The sequence below is a fragment of the Sus scrofa genome, chromosome 9 (genome assembly GCF_000003025.6).
Source record: "Sus scrofa isolate TJ Tabasco breed Duroc chromosome 9, Sscrofa11.1, whole genome shotgun sequence".
In the NCBI taxonomy this organism is placed as follows: Eukaryota; Metazoa; Chordata; class Mammalia; order Artiodactyla; family Suidae; genus Sus; species Sus scrofa.
In genome coordinates this window covers 9,010,533-9,026,869 of record NC_010451.4, presented here as the reverse complement: position 1 = coordinate 9,026,869, position 16,337 = coordinate 9,010,533, and the positions used below count along the sequence as shown (strand labels likewise).

The 16,337-nt window shown below is 56.2% G+C and overlaps 1 protein-coding gene across 2 annotated transcripts in view; it reads left to right on the top strand.

Moving 5' to 3' along the window:
* The window catches only part of CHRDL2 (chordin like 2), a 35,837-nt gene extending 26,658 nt beyond the window's left edge, over positions 1-9,179 (top strand). Inside the window, exons 8-12 of one of the 2 annotated variants that reach the window (XM_003482562.4) lie at positions 399-593; positions 3,883-4,056; positions 4,894-4,948; positions 8,246-8,338; positions 9,029-9,179. In XM_003482562.4, the coding sequence (XP_003482610.2) occupies positions 399-593; positions 3,883-4,056; positions 4,894-4,948; positions 8,246-8,338; positions 9,029-9,119 (608 nt within the window). In that variant the 3' untranslated portion in view covers positions 9,120-9,179. The remainder of the gene's footprint in view (positions 1-398; positions 594-3,882; positions 4,057-4,893; positions 4,949-8,245; positions 8,339-9,028) is intronic. The other variant, XM_005667124.3, reaches the window with a different exon arrangement.

Here is a 16,337-nt window from a genome sequence, read left to right as displayed (position 1 = left end):
GGAGCTGCAGATGCCTCCGTCCAGCCCCTCTGTACAGACTGGACACCAGGCTGAGAAAGGGGAAGGGACCTGCCAGAGCTGGCATGGCCAGGTGGTGACAGCCCTTGATCATGAGTCTCCTACGTCAGGCCATCCCCCACCTGCCCCATCAGAGGTGCCCGTGAAGGGCAGGTGAAGACGCTCCATCTTCAGCAAGAACTTACTGGGCCCTGAGTGCTGAGATGTGGGGTGCCAGGGACAGGGGGCTGGGTTATTCCCTGACTCCACTTTGCAGGCTGTGTGGAGGGCTAGACAGGTGGCACAGGGGTGCCCCGAGGTCTTAACCGCCCCCCCATTACTGGACTCTGGCCCGAGTCCAAGGCACTCAGCCTCCTCCCTTCCCGCCCTCCCTGGCCCAGCCTGTGTGCACGGCGGGAAGACATACTCCCATGGGGAGGTGTGGCACCCAGCCTTCCGCTCCTTCGGACCCCTGCCCTGCATCCTGTGCACCTGTCAGGACGGCCGCCAGGACTGCCAGCGTGTGACCTGCCCCACCGAGTACCCCTGCCATCGCCCCGAGAAAGTGGCTGGGAAGTGCTGCAAGATTTGTCCAGGTACAAGGAACGCCTGGGGGCGGGAAGGCGCTGGTGGAGTCAGCCCTGGGTCTCTCTCCCCAGGGCGCAGGCACTTGGGACATGTCTCACAGGGTCGGGGCACAGACTCAGAGGGTTTCACAGGATGAGGGTTTTCAGATGCACAGGACGTGAGAAGCGCAGCAACGGGAAATGCCCAACTGGTAAAACATTAGACTCATGGAACCACCTAAGGCTACAGATTCGGAGGCTCTCAGACACTTGCAGAGTCAAATAATGTCCTGGGTTCTGGGAAGTCACGAAATCTAGGTTGTTAGGACTTTGAAGAGGAATGGCCAGGAAGGTATTTTGCGTGAGTCTGAGTAATCTTCACCACAGTGGACAGGACAGGCATCTTTGTGTCCATTTCACAGGATAGGAAAATAAATACCTTGTCCCAGGTCCTGAAGCTGTAAGTGACAGAGATGGGATTTGAACCCTGGTCTGTCTTCTTCCACAGACAATGCCCTTGACCCCTGTCATCTTCCTTCAGTCCTTATCAACACATGGGAAAGCTGAGAGCCAGAGAGGGGAGGGGACTTTTCCGAAGTCACACAGCAAAGGAGCAGGGGAGCTGGAACTACAGCTCAGGCTTCTAGAACCTCTCCCGTGTCACATTCATCATTGCTGCCATTATCACCTCGACCCCTCTGAAACCTCCCATTCCGTGTGTGTTTATTGAGAGCCTGTGCTTGCTGGTGTGAGTGACCCCAAAGACCGGGGGGCCTGATCCCTTCCCTTGACCTTATGGGTCTATTTTAGGGAGAAAATACACCCAAGAGAGCGGTTACAGGCAAGGCAGGACAGCGTGGGTTCAAGGGCATTAGCGAGAAGGCTTTAAAAGCAGAGTTCCCATCGTGGCTCAGCGGAAACCAATCCGACTAGGAACCCTGAGGTTGAGGGTTTGATCCCTGGCCTCGCTCAGTGGGTTAAGGATCCGGAATTGCTGTGAGCTGTGGTGTAGGTCACAGACGCGGCTCAGATCCTGCATGGCTGTGGCTGTGGTGTAGGCCAGTGGCTACAGCTCCGATTGGACCCCTAGCCTGGGAACCTCCATGTGCCACGAGTACGGCCCTAAAAAGCAAAAAAAAAAAAAAAAAAGTTTTAAAAACTATGGTTGGGAAGAAAGAGGGTGGGCTGAGCTTTGAGAAGCTTTTAGGAAGTCAGGCTTCCAGACTTGCCGGCTGAATTCTTTCAACGATGTCATGTGGCTCTAGGATCAACATGTGCAGAAGAAAACATCAGAGCATCTCATTGAGAAGAACAGCCTGTGACTATCAACAGTAGCTGCTCTGAGGGGCTGGGCCCATCCCCTTGAGCCCAGAAGGACGGCAGGGTTGTGGCCAGACTGAAAGGAGGGGACGGAGAAGAAAAAGAGGAAGGCAACACAAACCGAGTGCCTCCGAGGTGCCCAGGGCTGTTCTGTGCTCTGGTTCCACACGGTGCATTTAATTCTCAGAGCTCAGGGAGTTCCCGTCATGGCGCAGTGGTTAATGAATCCGACGAGGAACCATGAGGTTGCGGGTTCGGTCCCTGCCCTTGCTCAGTGGGTTAACGATCCGGCGTTGCCGTGAGCTGTGGTGTAGGTTGCAGACGTGGCTCGGATCCCGCGTTGCTGTGGCTCTGGCGTAGGCCGGTGGCTACAGCTCCGATTCAGCCCCTAGCCTGGGAACCTCCATATGCCACAGGAGCGGCCCAAGAAATAGCAACAACAACAACAACAAAAAAAAGACAAAAGACAAAAATAAATAATTCTCAGAGCTCAGTCATCCTGCAGATGAGAGAGCTGCGTGGTTAAGATCACGCAGTCACCATCTGCCCCAGGATTCAGGGTCAGGAGCCGGGCGTTTGCATGAGCCCGCTTCCTGATTCACCTGCCTGAGTGCCTGTTTTAGGCCAAGATAGGTTATTTACCTTTCTGAGCCCTACACATAGGGCTGATGAAAATGCTTTATGAATTGCGAGCCGAAACCCAGACAGAAAGAATAACGATTACTTATAGTCATACACAGTAGGGACGGGGTTAGGGAGGAGGCGTGACGGGACGGGGGTTCAGTCTGAGTTCTCTCTGGGAATGGCTGCGGCTCGCCGCTGGGCTCCCTTACAAACGCACCTGCTCTTGGCTTCCATCCCCAGACCCCACTCCACTGCCCCTTGCAGATCATGGGACGGTAGCCTTGCGGCCCTTAACCGGCCGTCTCAAAGGGCTTCCCAACCACTGAGAGTCTAGAAGGCGGGAGATGCGTTGGGACTTGGTCCTTCAGTCCCTGGAAAACAGTCAGGGGATATTGGCACATGGAAAGTTCTGGGCAATGTCCTTGGAATTCCAGCATGTCGGGGCTTTAGGATCGGATCCGGTTTGGTACCCAAACCTTATGATCATCCCCTCATCATCGCCACCCCCATGCCCACCCGAGCATCCCGACCACCACCACTAGTCACGCTCGCCACCACCTCTCCCGTCTCACACCCGTCATCAGTCATCAGCACTGCATCAGCAACACCCCACACCTTTCATGGGTGTTCACTGAGAGTCTGTGTTTGTCGGTGCCAGTGACTCAAAAGACTTGGAGGCCCTGATCCCTGCCCTTTACCCTGTGGGTTTGTTTTATTTTTATTTTTTAGTTTTAGCTTTCGCTTTTTAGGGCCGTGCCCGTGGCATATGGAGGTTCCCAGGCTAGGGGTCGAATCAGAGCTGTAGCCGCTGGCCTACACCATAGCCACAGCAACATCAGATCCGAGCCAAGTCTGCAAACCCCGCCACAGCTCACGGTAATGCTGGATCCCTAACCCAATGAGCGAGGCCAGGGATCGAACCTACATCCTCATGGATCCTGGTCAGATTCACTTCTGCTGTGCCACAACGGGAACTCCCCTATGGGTTTATTTTATAAAGAAAAAACGTACCCAAGCGAAACGATTACAGGACAATGCAAGGCAGCGTGGGATTGAGGGCATGAGTGAGAGGCATAAGCAAGAAGGGTTTGACGAGCTCTGCGCAGGAGGAAATAGGGTGGGCTAAGCTGTTCCAGGTGGGCTGCCTGGAGGAGGTGGAAGGTAAGACGTTTTCCTGACATGCTAATATCAATGGGAGGTGAATGGGGGAGAGGCCCCCCTCTCTCTTCCCCAGAGACCTCCTCCTCTTCCCAGGGACAACAGAACCTTCCCCAGGACCCTAGAGATGTGAGGGGGATGTCAGACCAGTGGCCCCCCTTCCTGGCCTACCAGGGGTGGGGAGACAGAGCATTCACCAGCTCCCTGTCTCTCCCAGAGGACAAGGCCGACCCTGGCCCCAGTGAGGTCAGCACCACCAGGTGTCCGAAGGCGCCAGGCCGAGTCCTCGTCCACACGTCGGTGTCCCCGAGCCCGGACAACCTGCGTCGCTTTGCCCTGGAGCGTGAAGCCTCCGAGCAGGTGGAGATCTACCTCTGGAAGCTGGTAAAAGGTGAGCAGTGGCCCACTCTCACTCCGGCCTGTGCCCCTTCCTCTGCCCCAGGCCCCTAAGGCATTAGGGGATTTTCGCTGAAGGGTCTCTGGCCCAGGAAGACCTGCCTCGGGCCACCTTCCAGCTTTGAGTCCCAGACTCCGAGAGAGAGAGGGAGGTGATTCTGACAGCTCTCATCAGCTCCCCCACTCTGAGATGCCAGGGCCTTGAAGGGCTCCCTCTCCTGGGGGAGAGGGGTTGTTACACTTTGCGAGGAGCCGGTCGGCGCAACCCCAGCCCTGAGAAAGGAAAGAGCTGCCTGCCTACTGGCAGAATTTCAGCAGCCTGGGAGGAGAGGTCTTTTCAGGCAGGAGGGCCCTCGCGGGGTCCCCAAGGCCTCAAGGCGAGTCTTACTCAGCCTTTTCTAGATGGTGGACTCTATCCCTCCAAGGTAAGTCCACATCCGAATATGTTTCACCTCCTATGAGAAACGCACCCTATCCAACAGGCTGCTCCTGCCACCAACAGAAGGTCAGAGTTTTCACCGATGAGGGGATGGCTGAGGGTTTTCTTGTAAAACAGAAAGTCCCCCAGGGAGAGTAAAACACATTAAGCCCTTTAAATGGGAATTCGTTCGAAGGTCACTTTTCTCTACCGAGGTGTTTGGCTGGCAGCGGGGAGGGGAGGTGGGTGGGCATGGGGGGGGCAGTGGAAGCGGGGATGATAATTAAAATGCTGAAATGCTAGTAACAGCCAATGTGGGAAGCACTCTGGAGCTTACAGAGGGCTTTCGCATTCATGATCTCATTTGATCCTCAACGATCCTGAGAGTTAGGTATTATTATCCCCATTTTACAGATGAGGAAACTGAGGCTCAGAGAGGTGAAGTGCCTGGCCCAAGGCCACACAGCCAGTAAGTGGAGGACGGGGGCTAGAGCCCAGGTCTTGTGACGTCAGATGCGGCTCTTTCCCGGCTCTGCTCTGCCCCCTGTCGTAGGAGGAATGGACGAAGACAGCGGAGCTGTTCAGCTTGGAGAAGAGGAGACTCAGGGGGACAGGACCGCTGGCTTCCTGGCTCTGCAGGGCTGCCCCCGGCACAGGGAGCGGTTGTGTTCTGAGTGACCGCAAGGGTCAGAACAACAAGCAGGGACTTTGGCATCAGACAGACCCGGGTTTGAATCCCGGCTCTGCCATTTCTTCGCTATGTGACCCCTGGGCAATCACTTGACTTCTCTGGGCCTCAGATTTCTCTTCTGTTAAGGGGGTGTGGGGCGGGCAGATGGGTTTTGGAGGATGAAATTCAGGAATGTAGGGACCGCCCCTCCAGCAGGTGCTAAAAATATGAGCCTTGTTCTCACCCACCTCATCGTCAGCTAGAAATGCAGAGAAGCAGGTTTCAGTCAATGAGAGGAGCGCCTTCTCACCCTTAGGGCTTCCTGCTGCGAGGGATTCTGCCCGTGGCCAAGGAGGAGGTTCAGAAACTCTCATGATTATTTTGAGCCTTGAGACTCTGTCAGTCCCTGCTCAGGTGGGGCTGCATGTTCCTGCTGCCTGCTCCTTCCCTAGGGGCACAGAGAGCAACAGGCTCAGCCTCTGGCCTTGGGGCCGCAGGGCTCTGTGCCCTGGACGCAGCAGGAGCTCATTAGGGAGGGCTTGGTGGAGGACGGGCCTGGGCTGGGCAGGATTTAGAAGGGCAAGGCTGGGGCGACAGCCTCCAGCTCTGGCTCTAGAGCCGGAGCTTATATGCCTGGTGCCCTGTGACTGGTGTGTAGCAGGCGCTGTGTATCGTGTGCTTCCACTCACCCACGTAGGAACCCGGGGCGGGGGGGTATGTGTGGATGCCCCATTTTGCAGATAAACAAACTGAGTCCGAGAGGTAAAATGACTTGCTCAAAAGTCACACAGTGTAAGCAGTGAAGCAATGATTCAAACCCAGGTCTCACTGGCCCCAGAGCCGCCTCCACAAAGGTGACCTGTTTTTAAGGAAGGGGCCTGAGGAAGGTCCGGGACGGCGGAGAGGGAGGCGTCACAGCTCAAGGCCAAATCTCATCACCACGGGCCCAGCAAAAGGGACCAGATGGGGAGGGCCCTTCCACCTGACAAAGCCAGGCCCTGCCATCCTGTCACTAGCAAATGCCTCCCCACCCACCGCCTCCTGAGCCCCGAAGTGGCTGAAATGCTTCATCAGCCTCCCCGTTATCTCTGTATCTCGGACTGCGGGAGTCAAAAACTCTCCAAGGTCCAACTGTCAGTGGGAAACCTTTGTTTCCTCACCCCAGACAAGTGGACAGAGCACCTGGGGCCCGGGAGCGGAAGAGAACTGGCCTGGAGACGGTGAGCAGGTGGCTGCGGGAAGCTGGGCTAAGCGAGGCCGCCCCACGATGGGGCCACCCCCGGCCCCAGACTCTGGGCAGAGAGTCGGCGTAGGATAAAGGGCTTTATCGATTCTAGAATTTCAGAGTAGAAGTGACCATGTGGGTCTCGATTCCTACCCGTGCCCAGGAAGGAAGCCCCCCGCAGCCTCCCCGGCGGTCTCTAGCCCGACGGCACCCCCCACCCCACCTGCAGTCGTCCAGACGGTTCACTGACCATTCTGGGAACAACTCCTGCCAGGGAGGGCTCTTTGCCGTATGCCGAGCCTGTCCTGTCTCTTGGACCTCACCCACCCCTGTCCCCTCTGCCCAGGACACACAGAGCCCAACCACTCAGGCCTGGCACACCTTTCAAAGAGCAAGAGGCACAACCATGAGCCTCAGACAAGCTCTGGATTCCAGGCCCAAGAACCCAGAACTTTCCATCGTGCTTTTTGGCCACCACGTGGGGAACTGCCCTTACCCCCGTCACCTCTCCAGGTTGTATGTAGGGATTTGTGCAGTGGCCGGCCTGGGGCACAAGGGCCTGTCGCCCTCTCCTGTGTGTGATGGAGTGCGTCCCTCTCCTATTCTGGTCCTTGGCATCGGGGCCGGGGGCCTGCAAGCAGTGCTGGGCATCCCCAGCTGTCTGGACCTCCGTGCCAGGACCTGTGCTGTCTGTTCCCCTCGGTGGGATCCCACTCAGATTCCCATAAGGAAGCCCAGTTCTTGCTTTTCTTAAGTGCAGTGCTGGCCGAGCTGAGGCCTTGCTGTCCCTTCTGTTCTTTCTGGCCACGGACCCCGTGGTAACAGCTGGTGCGACCTCACAGCCCATGTATTCAGGGCCTCAGGGTCATGTGCGGTGCCCCTGGCCAGCTCCCCAGGGATGCAGACATCAGGAGATCCAGCTAATACCTCATCCCCGTCAGGGCCTGGCCTAGACCGGGTGCACATAGTTGCTCATTCACCCCCCCCCCATTCACCCAGGGATTCACTCATTCCTTCATTCAGCGTGTCCAGTGGGGGCCAGGCTCAGGGACACCGGAAAGGAAGCCCTCCACGTGTGCCGGTCTGATGGGGAGGCAAGAACAGACGCAATGACAGCACAAAACATAGAAAACAGAAACAGGGACCCTCTGGAGGACATTCTAAGTATTTGGGAAGACCTCCCAGCTGAGACAGGGAGCACGAGTCGGGCTGACCTGGTGGCCAGAGCCGATGGTGTTCTGGTGGGGGGTGGGGCATACAGTCCTCAGGGGCTGGTTAGGGCCAGAGCACAGGCAAGGCCACTCAGAGCCGTGGGGTGAACTGAGCCTTGCGCTGAAGGGGGGCGCCTGCGATCCTGACACCTGCTGTGCTTTGGTGTCTGAAGCAAATCACTACTGATTTTTATCACACATCCAGAGAAAAGCTTGCCCCATCCCTACGGGCCCGGCTTTTCTTCCATCCTTCATCCTGCTGTACCTCCTTCCCCTTCTTGCTGTGGACAAGTGACTGGCGTGAGAGCAGGGTGGTGTCAGGAGCAGGGTCACAGAAGGAGAATGAAGGGTCACGTGCCTGTTCTCAAAGGCCCACGTGGAGTCGGGATCACAGATGAGAGGGAGCTAAAGGGGTCAGGAGGTTGGTGTAGGGACCCAGGCAAGACGTGATGGGGTCCCCAGGGGGAGGGTGCCAGTGGGGAGGGGCGGGCAGGTTCAAAATACGTGGCAATTTGAGTCCACAGGCTTTGGTAGCTGATCGGAGTGGGGGAGGGGAGGGAGGGAGGGGGCCGGGTCTGTCCCAGGCCTAAGGCCCCCGGTTCGCGGACCATACCCCCCCACCCCCGCCTCTCCTGCTCACACCCTCGTCTCTGCCCTCAGGAATCTTCCACTTGATTCAGATCAAGAAAGTCAGGAAGCAAGACTTCCAGAAGGAGGCACAGAACTTCCGGCTGCTCACTGGCACCCACGAAGGTGGGACCCCGGGCTGAGGACGGGGGCCTGGGAAGAGAGCGGGGCTAGAGGCTGGGGCCTCCTGGGAGTTCCAGGCCGCTGGTGCCGGGAGGGGGGCTGTCGGCACGGACGTCAGTTCCCGGCACAGGAATCCAGTGGGCGTCTGGGCCAGAGATTTCCCAACTCAGGCGCTCGGGAGCCTGGGAGCGGGGAGGTGAAGCAGAGCCAGCTGGACTCGGTCTTGGGGGCGAGGGGGGCAGGGCTGTGGAAGGGGGAGGTCCGAGCCCCTAAATCCTGGTGCTGCCTATCCCTTCCTGCTGGAACCTCTCCCACTGAAACCTCTAACCACGCTCCTTCCAACGCCCTCCCTGTGCTCCGTGCCACACTGAGAAAGCAGCACGCAGGTGTCTGCAGGTGGGGAGAGGGAGTCACAGGCGGGAGGGTCACCGCCAGGTGTCAGGAAGCCAGCCCAGCCCCCAAACGCTGGCTGGACGAAGGTGGGGTCCGTGCCAGAACCTTCTGGGATGTGGGGGTATGTTGGGGTCCTCACCTCTTTCCTCCCTGCGGCTGCAAACCCGGGCTGCACAAACCTTGTCCCAAGTTTTCCCCACGCCAGTCACTCTCCTCTGTTGTGCCCAAGTGTACACACACACACACACAGCACATACACCCCCCTACATGCACACACCTCTTCCTCTTTTGTGCATACAGGTCACTGGAACGTCTTCCTAGCCCAGACCCCGGAGCTGAAGGTCACGGCCAGTCCAGACAAAGAGACCAAGACCTTATAACAAAGACCTGAACAGCTGCAGATATGAGCTTTGTCATTTTTGTTGTTATATATTAATAAATAAGTGTAGTTGCATTACCCCTCGACTCTGCCTGCTGAGTCCGCATCCGGCCTCCACGTGTTCTCACAGGGACTGCGAGGCGGGCCTGGTCACTCCCACCTTCAGGGCTGGAAACGGAGGCAGCAGGGGACAGAGCCTGGCCCCTGTCCTTGTGCTGAGGTGGGACCAGAGCCGGGGCTGGGTCCCCGGCCTCTGACCCAGGCCCTCATCTGCCGTCGTGGCCTCTCCCCCGCCCTGGGCTGCTGCTGTCCCCCGCCTCCAGCCACAGCGCCTCTTGCCTTTGTGGGCAGCCCCCGTGCCATGGCTCTATGGCACTGAGCCCAGCCAGGGGACGGTCTCGGGAGCCAGCAGAGGGGGCGTGGGGAGCCTCGAATCCCTGCAGATATTCCAGGGAGCCTTGTGACTGTCGGCTCCACTTTGCAATGAAGACGCTGAGTTTGGGGAGGAGCAGTAATTTGCCTGAAGCCACAGAGCAGGGTGGTAGCCGGTTGGGAACTGGATGCCAGGGCTCTCGCTCCAAGCTAACACTCCTCCGCGTTCCACCGTGACCAATGTTATAAACCCAAATATTCTCACCTCAGAGGATTTCCAAGACTCGGCAGTCAGATTGCCAACCCCTGCCAACCTTGTTAGGCCTTCTGCCCTGCCCGGGAAGAAGGCCTAACAGTCACAAGTAGAGACAACAACAATAATTTATCCTGCCCACATGTACAATTCCCTGCCATTGCAAAGGCATTTTAATGCCCCACGAGTCTACTTAAGGTGAATGGTGTGGGCATTCCCCCCATTTTAGAGGAGAAAACAGAGGTTCAGAATCGGCCAGTGTCTTCCCACAGCCTCGCCGTGAGGCGTGATGAAGCCAGGGCCAGAACTCAGACCTACCGACTCTCGCACCCGTGCGCTCTCCCCAGTACGTCGGCCTCCGTCATCCCACAGTCCCCTCGGCAATCTGAGTGCCAAGGCTGGTGGCACACCATGGAGAGATGGTGTCACGTGGCCTGTTGGCTGGATTCTGCCACCTGCAGCCACTTAGAGGGCCCTGCTCTGAGCCCTAGTCTGGTCCCCGGGCGTCTGAGGTCTGGAAAGTTGACGAAGCGGTCTCCCAATGCCCCCTTCGCTGAGTGGGCATTGGCAGCGCCCTCCCCAGACTCCCCCTGCCAGCTCTCAGGGGCCTGGTTTAAGAGTCTCCCAGGGGCCTGGTTTAAGACTCTCCTCCTCATCCTCCGTGTCAAAAGACCTCCAGCCCCTCCTGGCCTCCGCCTCTCCCTCCCAGACTCATCATTCCAGCTTGCTCAGCATGGTTCACTTGGACGTCGGGATGCTCAAAGCACAGGAATCAGCCACACCCATGTGTAACGGGTCATCCTTCAGCCCAGCCCTCCTCCTCAGTGGAGCTTCCCTGCCACCCCAACCCCCCACCCCTGCCCAGCCCCCCCCCCCCCTGCCAGCCCCCCCCCCTGCCCCCCCCCCCCCCCCCTGCCCAGCCCCCCCCATCACCTCCACAGGAGGCGGGGCTGGCCATCAGGGAATGACCTCCCCTTATTCCTTTCCTGGGGTTGTGGGCCAATCCCCTTCCTGGTTTCTCTGATGGACTTGTGAGGTCTGCGAAGTTCAGCCCAGATCTTTCCCCACCGTAAGGCACATTCCGCACTGCAGCACCTCCTGACTTTGGCCTAGACTTTTCTGAGTGTGTCAACACAAGGCTTGCCTCGGGAATCTCGAAGCAGCTCTCCCAGGGATCTATGGGACTCAGAGCTGTCTTCTCCTTCCCCGTATCTGTTCGCAAAACACCTTCCGGGCTCCACTGGGCTCCACTAGATGACGGACACGGTGTGAGGAGCCGAGATGCCCCTGCCTGTCCTTAGGGAGCCAAAGTCTTGAGGCGTCCCAACACCATGAGTGCACGAGCTGTGACAGCAGGGCTGGGGGAGCGCAGCCCCTGCCCCCGTGGAGAACCCTCAGCTGGCTCTGAAGGATGAGCAGGAGTTAGAAGAAAGCGTTGGAGGGGAGGTGGCACAGGAGGAGACAGCCGCATGGAAGATGGAAAACAGCATCTTCTTACAGGGAAAACCACAGACAGCTCCCTGTTGCTGGATAATAAAATGTGAGGCAAAGAGCAGAGGGAGGTGAGGCTGGTACCGGGCCAAGAGGCTTTGGCATCATCCTGAGGGCAGCGGAGAGCCCTGGAAGGCGTCCGGTAGTTTGGTCAGATCTGTGGTTTAAAAGCTGGCCCTGGCTGCTGGGTGAAGGGGGGCGTGCGGAGGGGCGAGGCGGAGACCAGGTAGGGGGCGCTTGTGGGATGTGGGGAAGGGATGACAGCGCCTGCGCAGGAGAGGGGGGCGGGGATGGGAGGGGAGGCGGAGCTGATAACACCCGCAAGCTGAAGAAGGGGGCCGTCCCAGGGCAGCTGGTGCCTCGTGTAGTATCTGAGAGGTGAGCCCAGGAGTTTCAGCTGAGCCGAGTCTCAGGGGAGGACCCCAGCCCTTTGGGTATAATATTATGGTCTGGAGAGAAGGCTGGGCCAGAGGAGGGGATTGGGGAGCTGTTGGCCTGCAGGTGGTACTAAAGCCTGGAGACGTTGGCCTGGGAGAGACTGTAGGGTGAAAAGAGATAGAACCTTGGGGCATCAGCAGAGAAACCACGTGGAGGTGAGCAAGAAGCCAGGAGAGTGACCAACTGAGCATCCAACACATGAAGCCTGGAAAGCATCCTCCGTGGGGGAAGGGGGCCTCCGATGACCATGGCCTTGGGCCATGTCAGGGCAGCAGCAGGGCAGGAGCGGGATATGGGGGCTGAGGAGCATATGAGCCTTTGAAGAACCTGGGGGGTACAGGAGAGGCGAGAGGCGGGCAGGGGCTGGAGTGGACATGAGCTGGACAAAGGCGGTTTCTCCAGCAGGAGAGATTTAAGCAAGTCTTGGGTGATGAGGTCTCACAGGAGAGGCAAAAGGAGAAGAAACAGGAGTGAGGATGGAGGGAGAGAAGGTTTGGGGCAAGTCAAAACCCTCTGTTCCTTGGCCACTAATTGGTTGGCTGGTCTCCCCATGAGTGGGGGGACGGGGGGAGTCGTCTCCTGGGGCTGCCCAGCTCTGTCTGTGATGAGCCCCCCAAAACTGAGCAGGGTGTCCCGTGGGATCCACTCTCCTGTTTGGTGTCACAGTCCAGGCTCTGGATGAAGCAGAGACATCCCCTCTCACACGCACGGTCAAGTCCATTGTCTCCCTGATCTCGAGGACAACCCACGAGGTGGGGACGGTCAACCACATCACGGAGCTGAGGACACTAAGGCTCGACGAAAGGAAGTGACCTCATCAGGGTCACACACTGCTAAACAGAGGGGCGGATTCCAGCTGAGGTCTGGGATTCTGGGCCCTGATGGAGCCCAGAGCGCTGGCGGGCTCAGGTCCTGGGCTGGGACGGGCACAGCCTCTGCGCCACCTTACCTGCCCAGGTAGCTTCCTGGCTCCCAAACTTGATCGTCCTATCGTGAGGCCAAGTCTGGCTTCCAGGTTTCCAGGAGAGGCTCCCTCCTTCTCCTCCCCCTCCTCTTCCTCCTCCTCTTCCTCCTCCTCCTGCTCCAGCAGCGGTGAAGCCACCTCCCTCCTGTCCCCCCACGAACCCTGGACTCTGGGAAATGGCAGTATTTCTGAGAAACAGGACGTGGCCTGTGGTTTGGGGCTGGCCTGGGGGTGAGGGAAGGCTGGGGCCCCACCGGGCACAATGGTATCTCTCTCAAGGGCAGGCCCAGCCACCCTCCTTCCCTTCGCCCTGGTCCCTGGAAGACTCCCACTGTCTGCCTTCTCCTCCTGCAGCATCAGTTCACAGAAGAAGCACAGGAAGCGCCTTAGGAGGTTGGCCGAGGTCAGACGGGGTTTCTGCACACAAGGGTTCTCTCAGACCTCTGTAAGGAGAACTAGGACCTGGCTCTCTGGCCTGCAGCTCAAGGCTGTTTGAATGACCACATGAGACACATCTCATGTCTCTCCCCACCTCGATCTGTCTCCAGCACGAAACAGAGCCCACATAACTTGCCCAGAGTCAACTTCAAGGAAGAGTTGGGGCTGTGACTGGAACCCACAGGGTCTGACTCCAAAGTCTGCCCCCTCCCTCTGCCCCATGATGTCTGGATGAAGCTGAGATCTGTCCTCTCGCCAGCTGCCGCCAGCCCCTCCTCTCCACTTAGCAAGTCTTGCCTATCAACCTATAATGATCTTTCAAAAACTCAAATCTTACCGCCTCCCCTCCATTAAGCCCCAGCATCCCTCTGCCCTCCGAATAACATCGAAACTCCGTCTCCTGGCCCTTCAGATGGCTCCTGCTGCCTCCACGGCGGTAAATCCCCCACCTTTCCTCCCAACAGCATCCCAGGGTCCAGTTTGCTGCCCCACCTGATCAAGCTGGGATGAACATGGGTCACGTGTCCTGACCCCATCAGGATGTTGCCCCTGAACAGCAACACTTTCTACCCAAAGAACCCTTTCGAGGTGCAGACAACACAGTGTGCCCTGCTCAGCGCCTTCAGAGCTCTCGATCAGATAGGATACAAAGGCTCTTCCCTTCCAATTCCAATAGAACAGTTCTAGGGAAGGATGCAGACTGGTCCATCTTGGGTGATGAGGAAGGAGGTACTAGAATCGTATGATTGGATTGGGGGAGCAGTCCCCCTAAATAAGAGAAGGGACAGCGCAAAAGGGATCCCTGTGCCCAGGCTGCCAATACTATACCTTCGGACCATTTCTTAGATCAGTTTCCTCTTTTCCACACCTTAAACATGCTGTTCCCACTTTTGAACATGCTTTTCCCTATTCTCTATTTTCCCTATTCTCCCAGCTTAGACTATTCTCTTATGCGTTTCCCTATTCTCTGCCTAGAGTAGTCTAGCTTAGACCTCAAGTGCGCCTGAGATAGCCCTCCCTGGTCCCCCCTGTTGCCTCAGCTTTGGATGCTCTTCTGTAATTGAATTCATCCTTTTGTACTGAAATGATCTGTTACTGAGACTTTCTCCCACTGGACAGTAAGCTTCTCGAGCCAGAGACCGGAAGGGGGTCAGCTTTGCATTCCCAGCCTCTAGCATGGCCCCAGTAACACACACTTACTGAAGAAGGCAACGAGGAAAGGAAGGAGGCAACGAGGCTAAAGACGATGGTGGAGTGTGATGGGGTTGACTGCTGACCCAGGGCAGGTGCTCAATAAATGCTGAGCCCCTGAATGATCCCACTGCTGTTTTCACCACCATCACCACCACTGCCACCCCCACTACTGCTCCCCGCCCATGTTTTCGGGGCCCAGCTAGGAATACAGATGGAGTCTACTTATCACATCCTAAATATTTAAACGTTGTAAATCAAACTAATGATTGAATAGATACGTTCTACCTTCCTACCTTGACAAACATACTTTCTTAATGACCTGGAAGTCCAAGTTCAAATTTAAAATTTTCTGACTTCTCCGAATTCTTTGCCAGGACATGGAAAACAGGGAGACCAACCCCTGGCTTCCAGTTCTTGGCCCAACTCTCTTCTCATTCCAGCTGCGTCCTGAACTTCCAGGGGCCTCACACACACACAAACTAGGTATGGAACCCTCGTCTGCCTGTCTTTGTGGTTTTAAAACATGTCCACAGCTACTTTGCTTTTTGCTTTTTTTTTTCAGGGCCACACCTGTGGCATATGGAAGTTCCCTGGCTAGGGGTCCAATCGGAGCTACAGCTGCTGGCCGGCCTCTGCCACAGTCACAGCAACCCAGATCCAAGCTGCATCCGAAACCTACGCCACAGCTCACGGCACTGCTGAATGCTTAATCCACTGAGCGAGGCCAGGGACTGAACTCGCGTCTTCATGGATACTATCAGGTTCATTACCACTGAACTACAACAGGAACTCCCACAACTACTTTTATACTCCTCTTATTGAGAAGTAGGCCCATGTCTCCTGCCTTAAGTCTGGTGGGCTGTGATTCATTTGCAACCAATAGATTATGCCGGGTGACTTTCAAGACTAGGCCAGAAAAGGCCGTGGGGCTTCTGTTCTGCTTGCTCCTAAGATACTTGCTTGAAATAAGAAGTCCAACTGGTCTGAGGCCACCATGCTGTGAAGAAATCCGGGGCACAAGGAGAGACCCCACACAGATGCTCCAGTGTGTGGAGCCCCAACTGACCTCCCAACCAACTACCAGCATCAACCATCAGACATACAGATAAAGAGCCCTCCAGTTGATTCCAATCCCCGGTTACCAGTCTTCCCAGCTGAGACTCCAGTCCTTATGGAGCAGAGACTCAGCATTACCACGTGTCCCGTCCAAGTTCTGAAGCCACAGCGTTTGCCAGCATGAAATAATACTTGTTTTACAGAAACTCTAAAGTCTGTATGGCAACGCAAAAGACCCCCAAAAGCTAAAACAATCTTGAGAAAGAAGAACCAGTCTAGCAGTATCATGCTTCCTGATTTCAAACTATACTGCAAAGCTACGATAATCACAAAGGTATGGTGCTGGCCCAAAAACAAACACACAGATCAATGGAAGAGACTAGAGAGCTGAAAAATGAACACACACTTATATGGGCAATTAATCCACAACAAAGGAGGCAAAAATACACAATGGGGAAATGACAGCCTCTTCAGGAGTTCCCGTCGTGGCACAGTGGAAACAAATCCAACTAGAACCATGAGGTTGTGGGCTCAATCCTGGGCCTCGCTCAGTGGGTTAAGGATCCAGCATTGCTGTGAGCTGTGGTGAGCGGTCGATCTGGCTTGTGGCTGTGGTGTAGGCCGGCAGCTGTAGCTCTGATTAGACCCCTAGCCTGGGAATCTCCATATGCCGCAGGTGAGGCCCTAAAAAAACAAAAAGACCAAAAAAAAAAAAAAAAAAAAAAAAAAAAAAAAAAAAAAAGACAGCCTCTTCAATAAATGGTGTTGGGAAAGCTGGCCAGCTACACACTACAGAGTCAAACCACACTACTTTTCACACCATATACAAGAATAAATTCAAAATGGTTTAAAGACTTAAATGTAAGACCCCAAATCACAAAACTCGTAGAAAACACAGGCAGTATGCTCTTTTACATCAGTCTTAGCAATGCGTTTTTTTTTTTTTTTTTTTTTTGGATATGTCTCCCTGGTTGAGGGGAACAAAAGCAAAAATAAACAAATGGGACTATGTCAAACTCAAAAG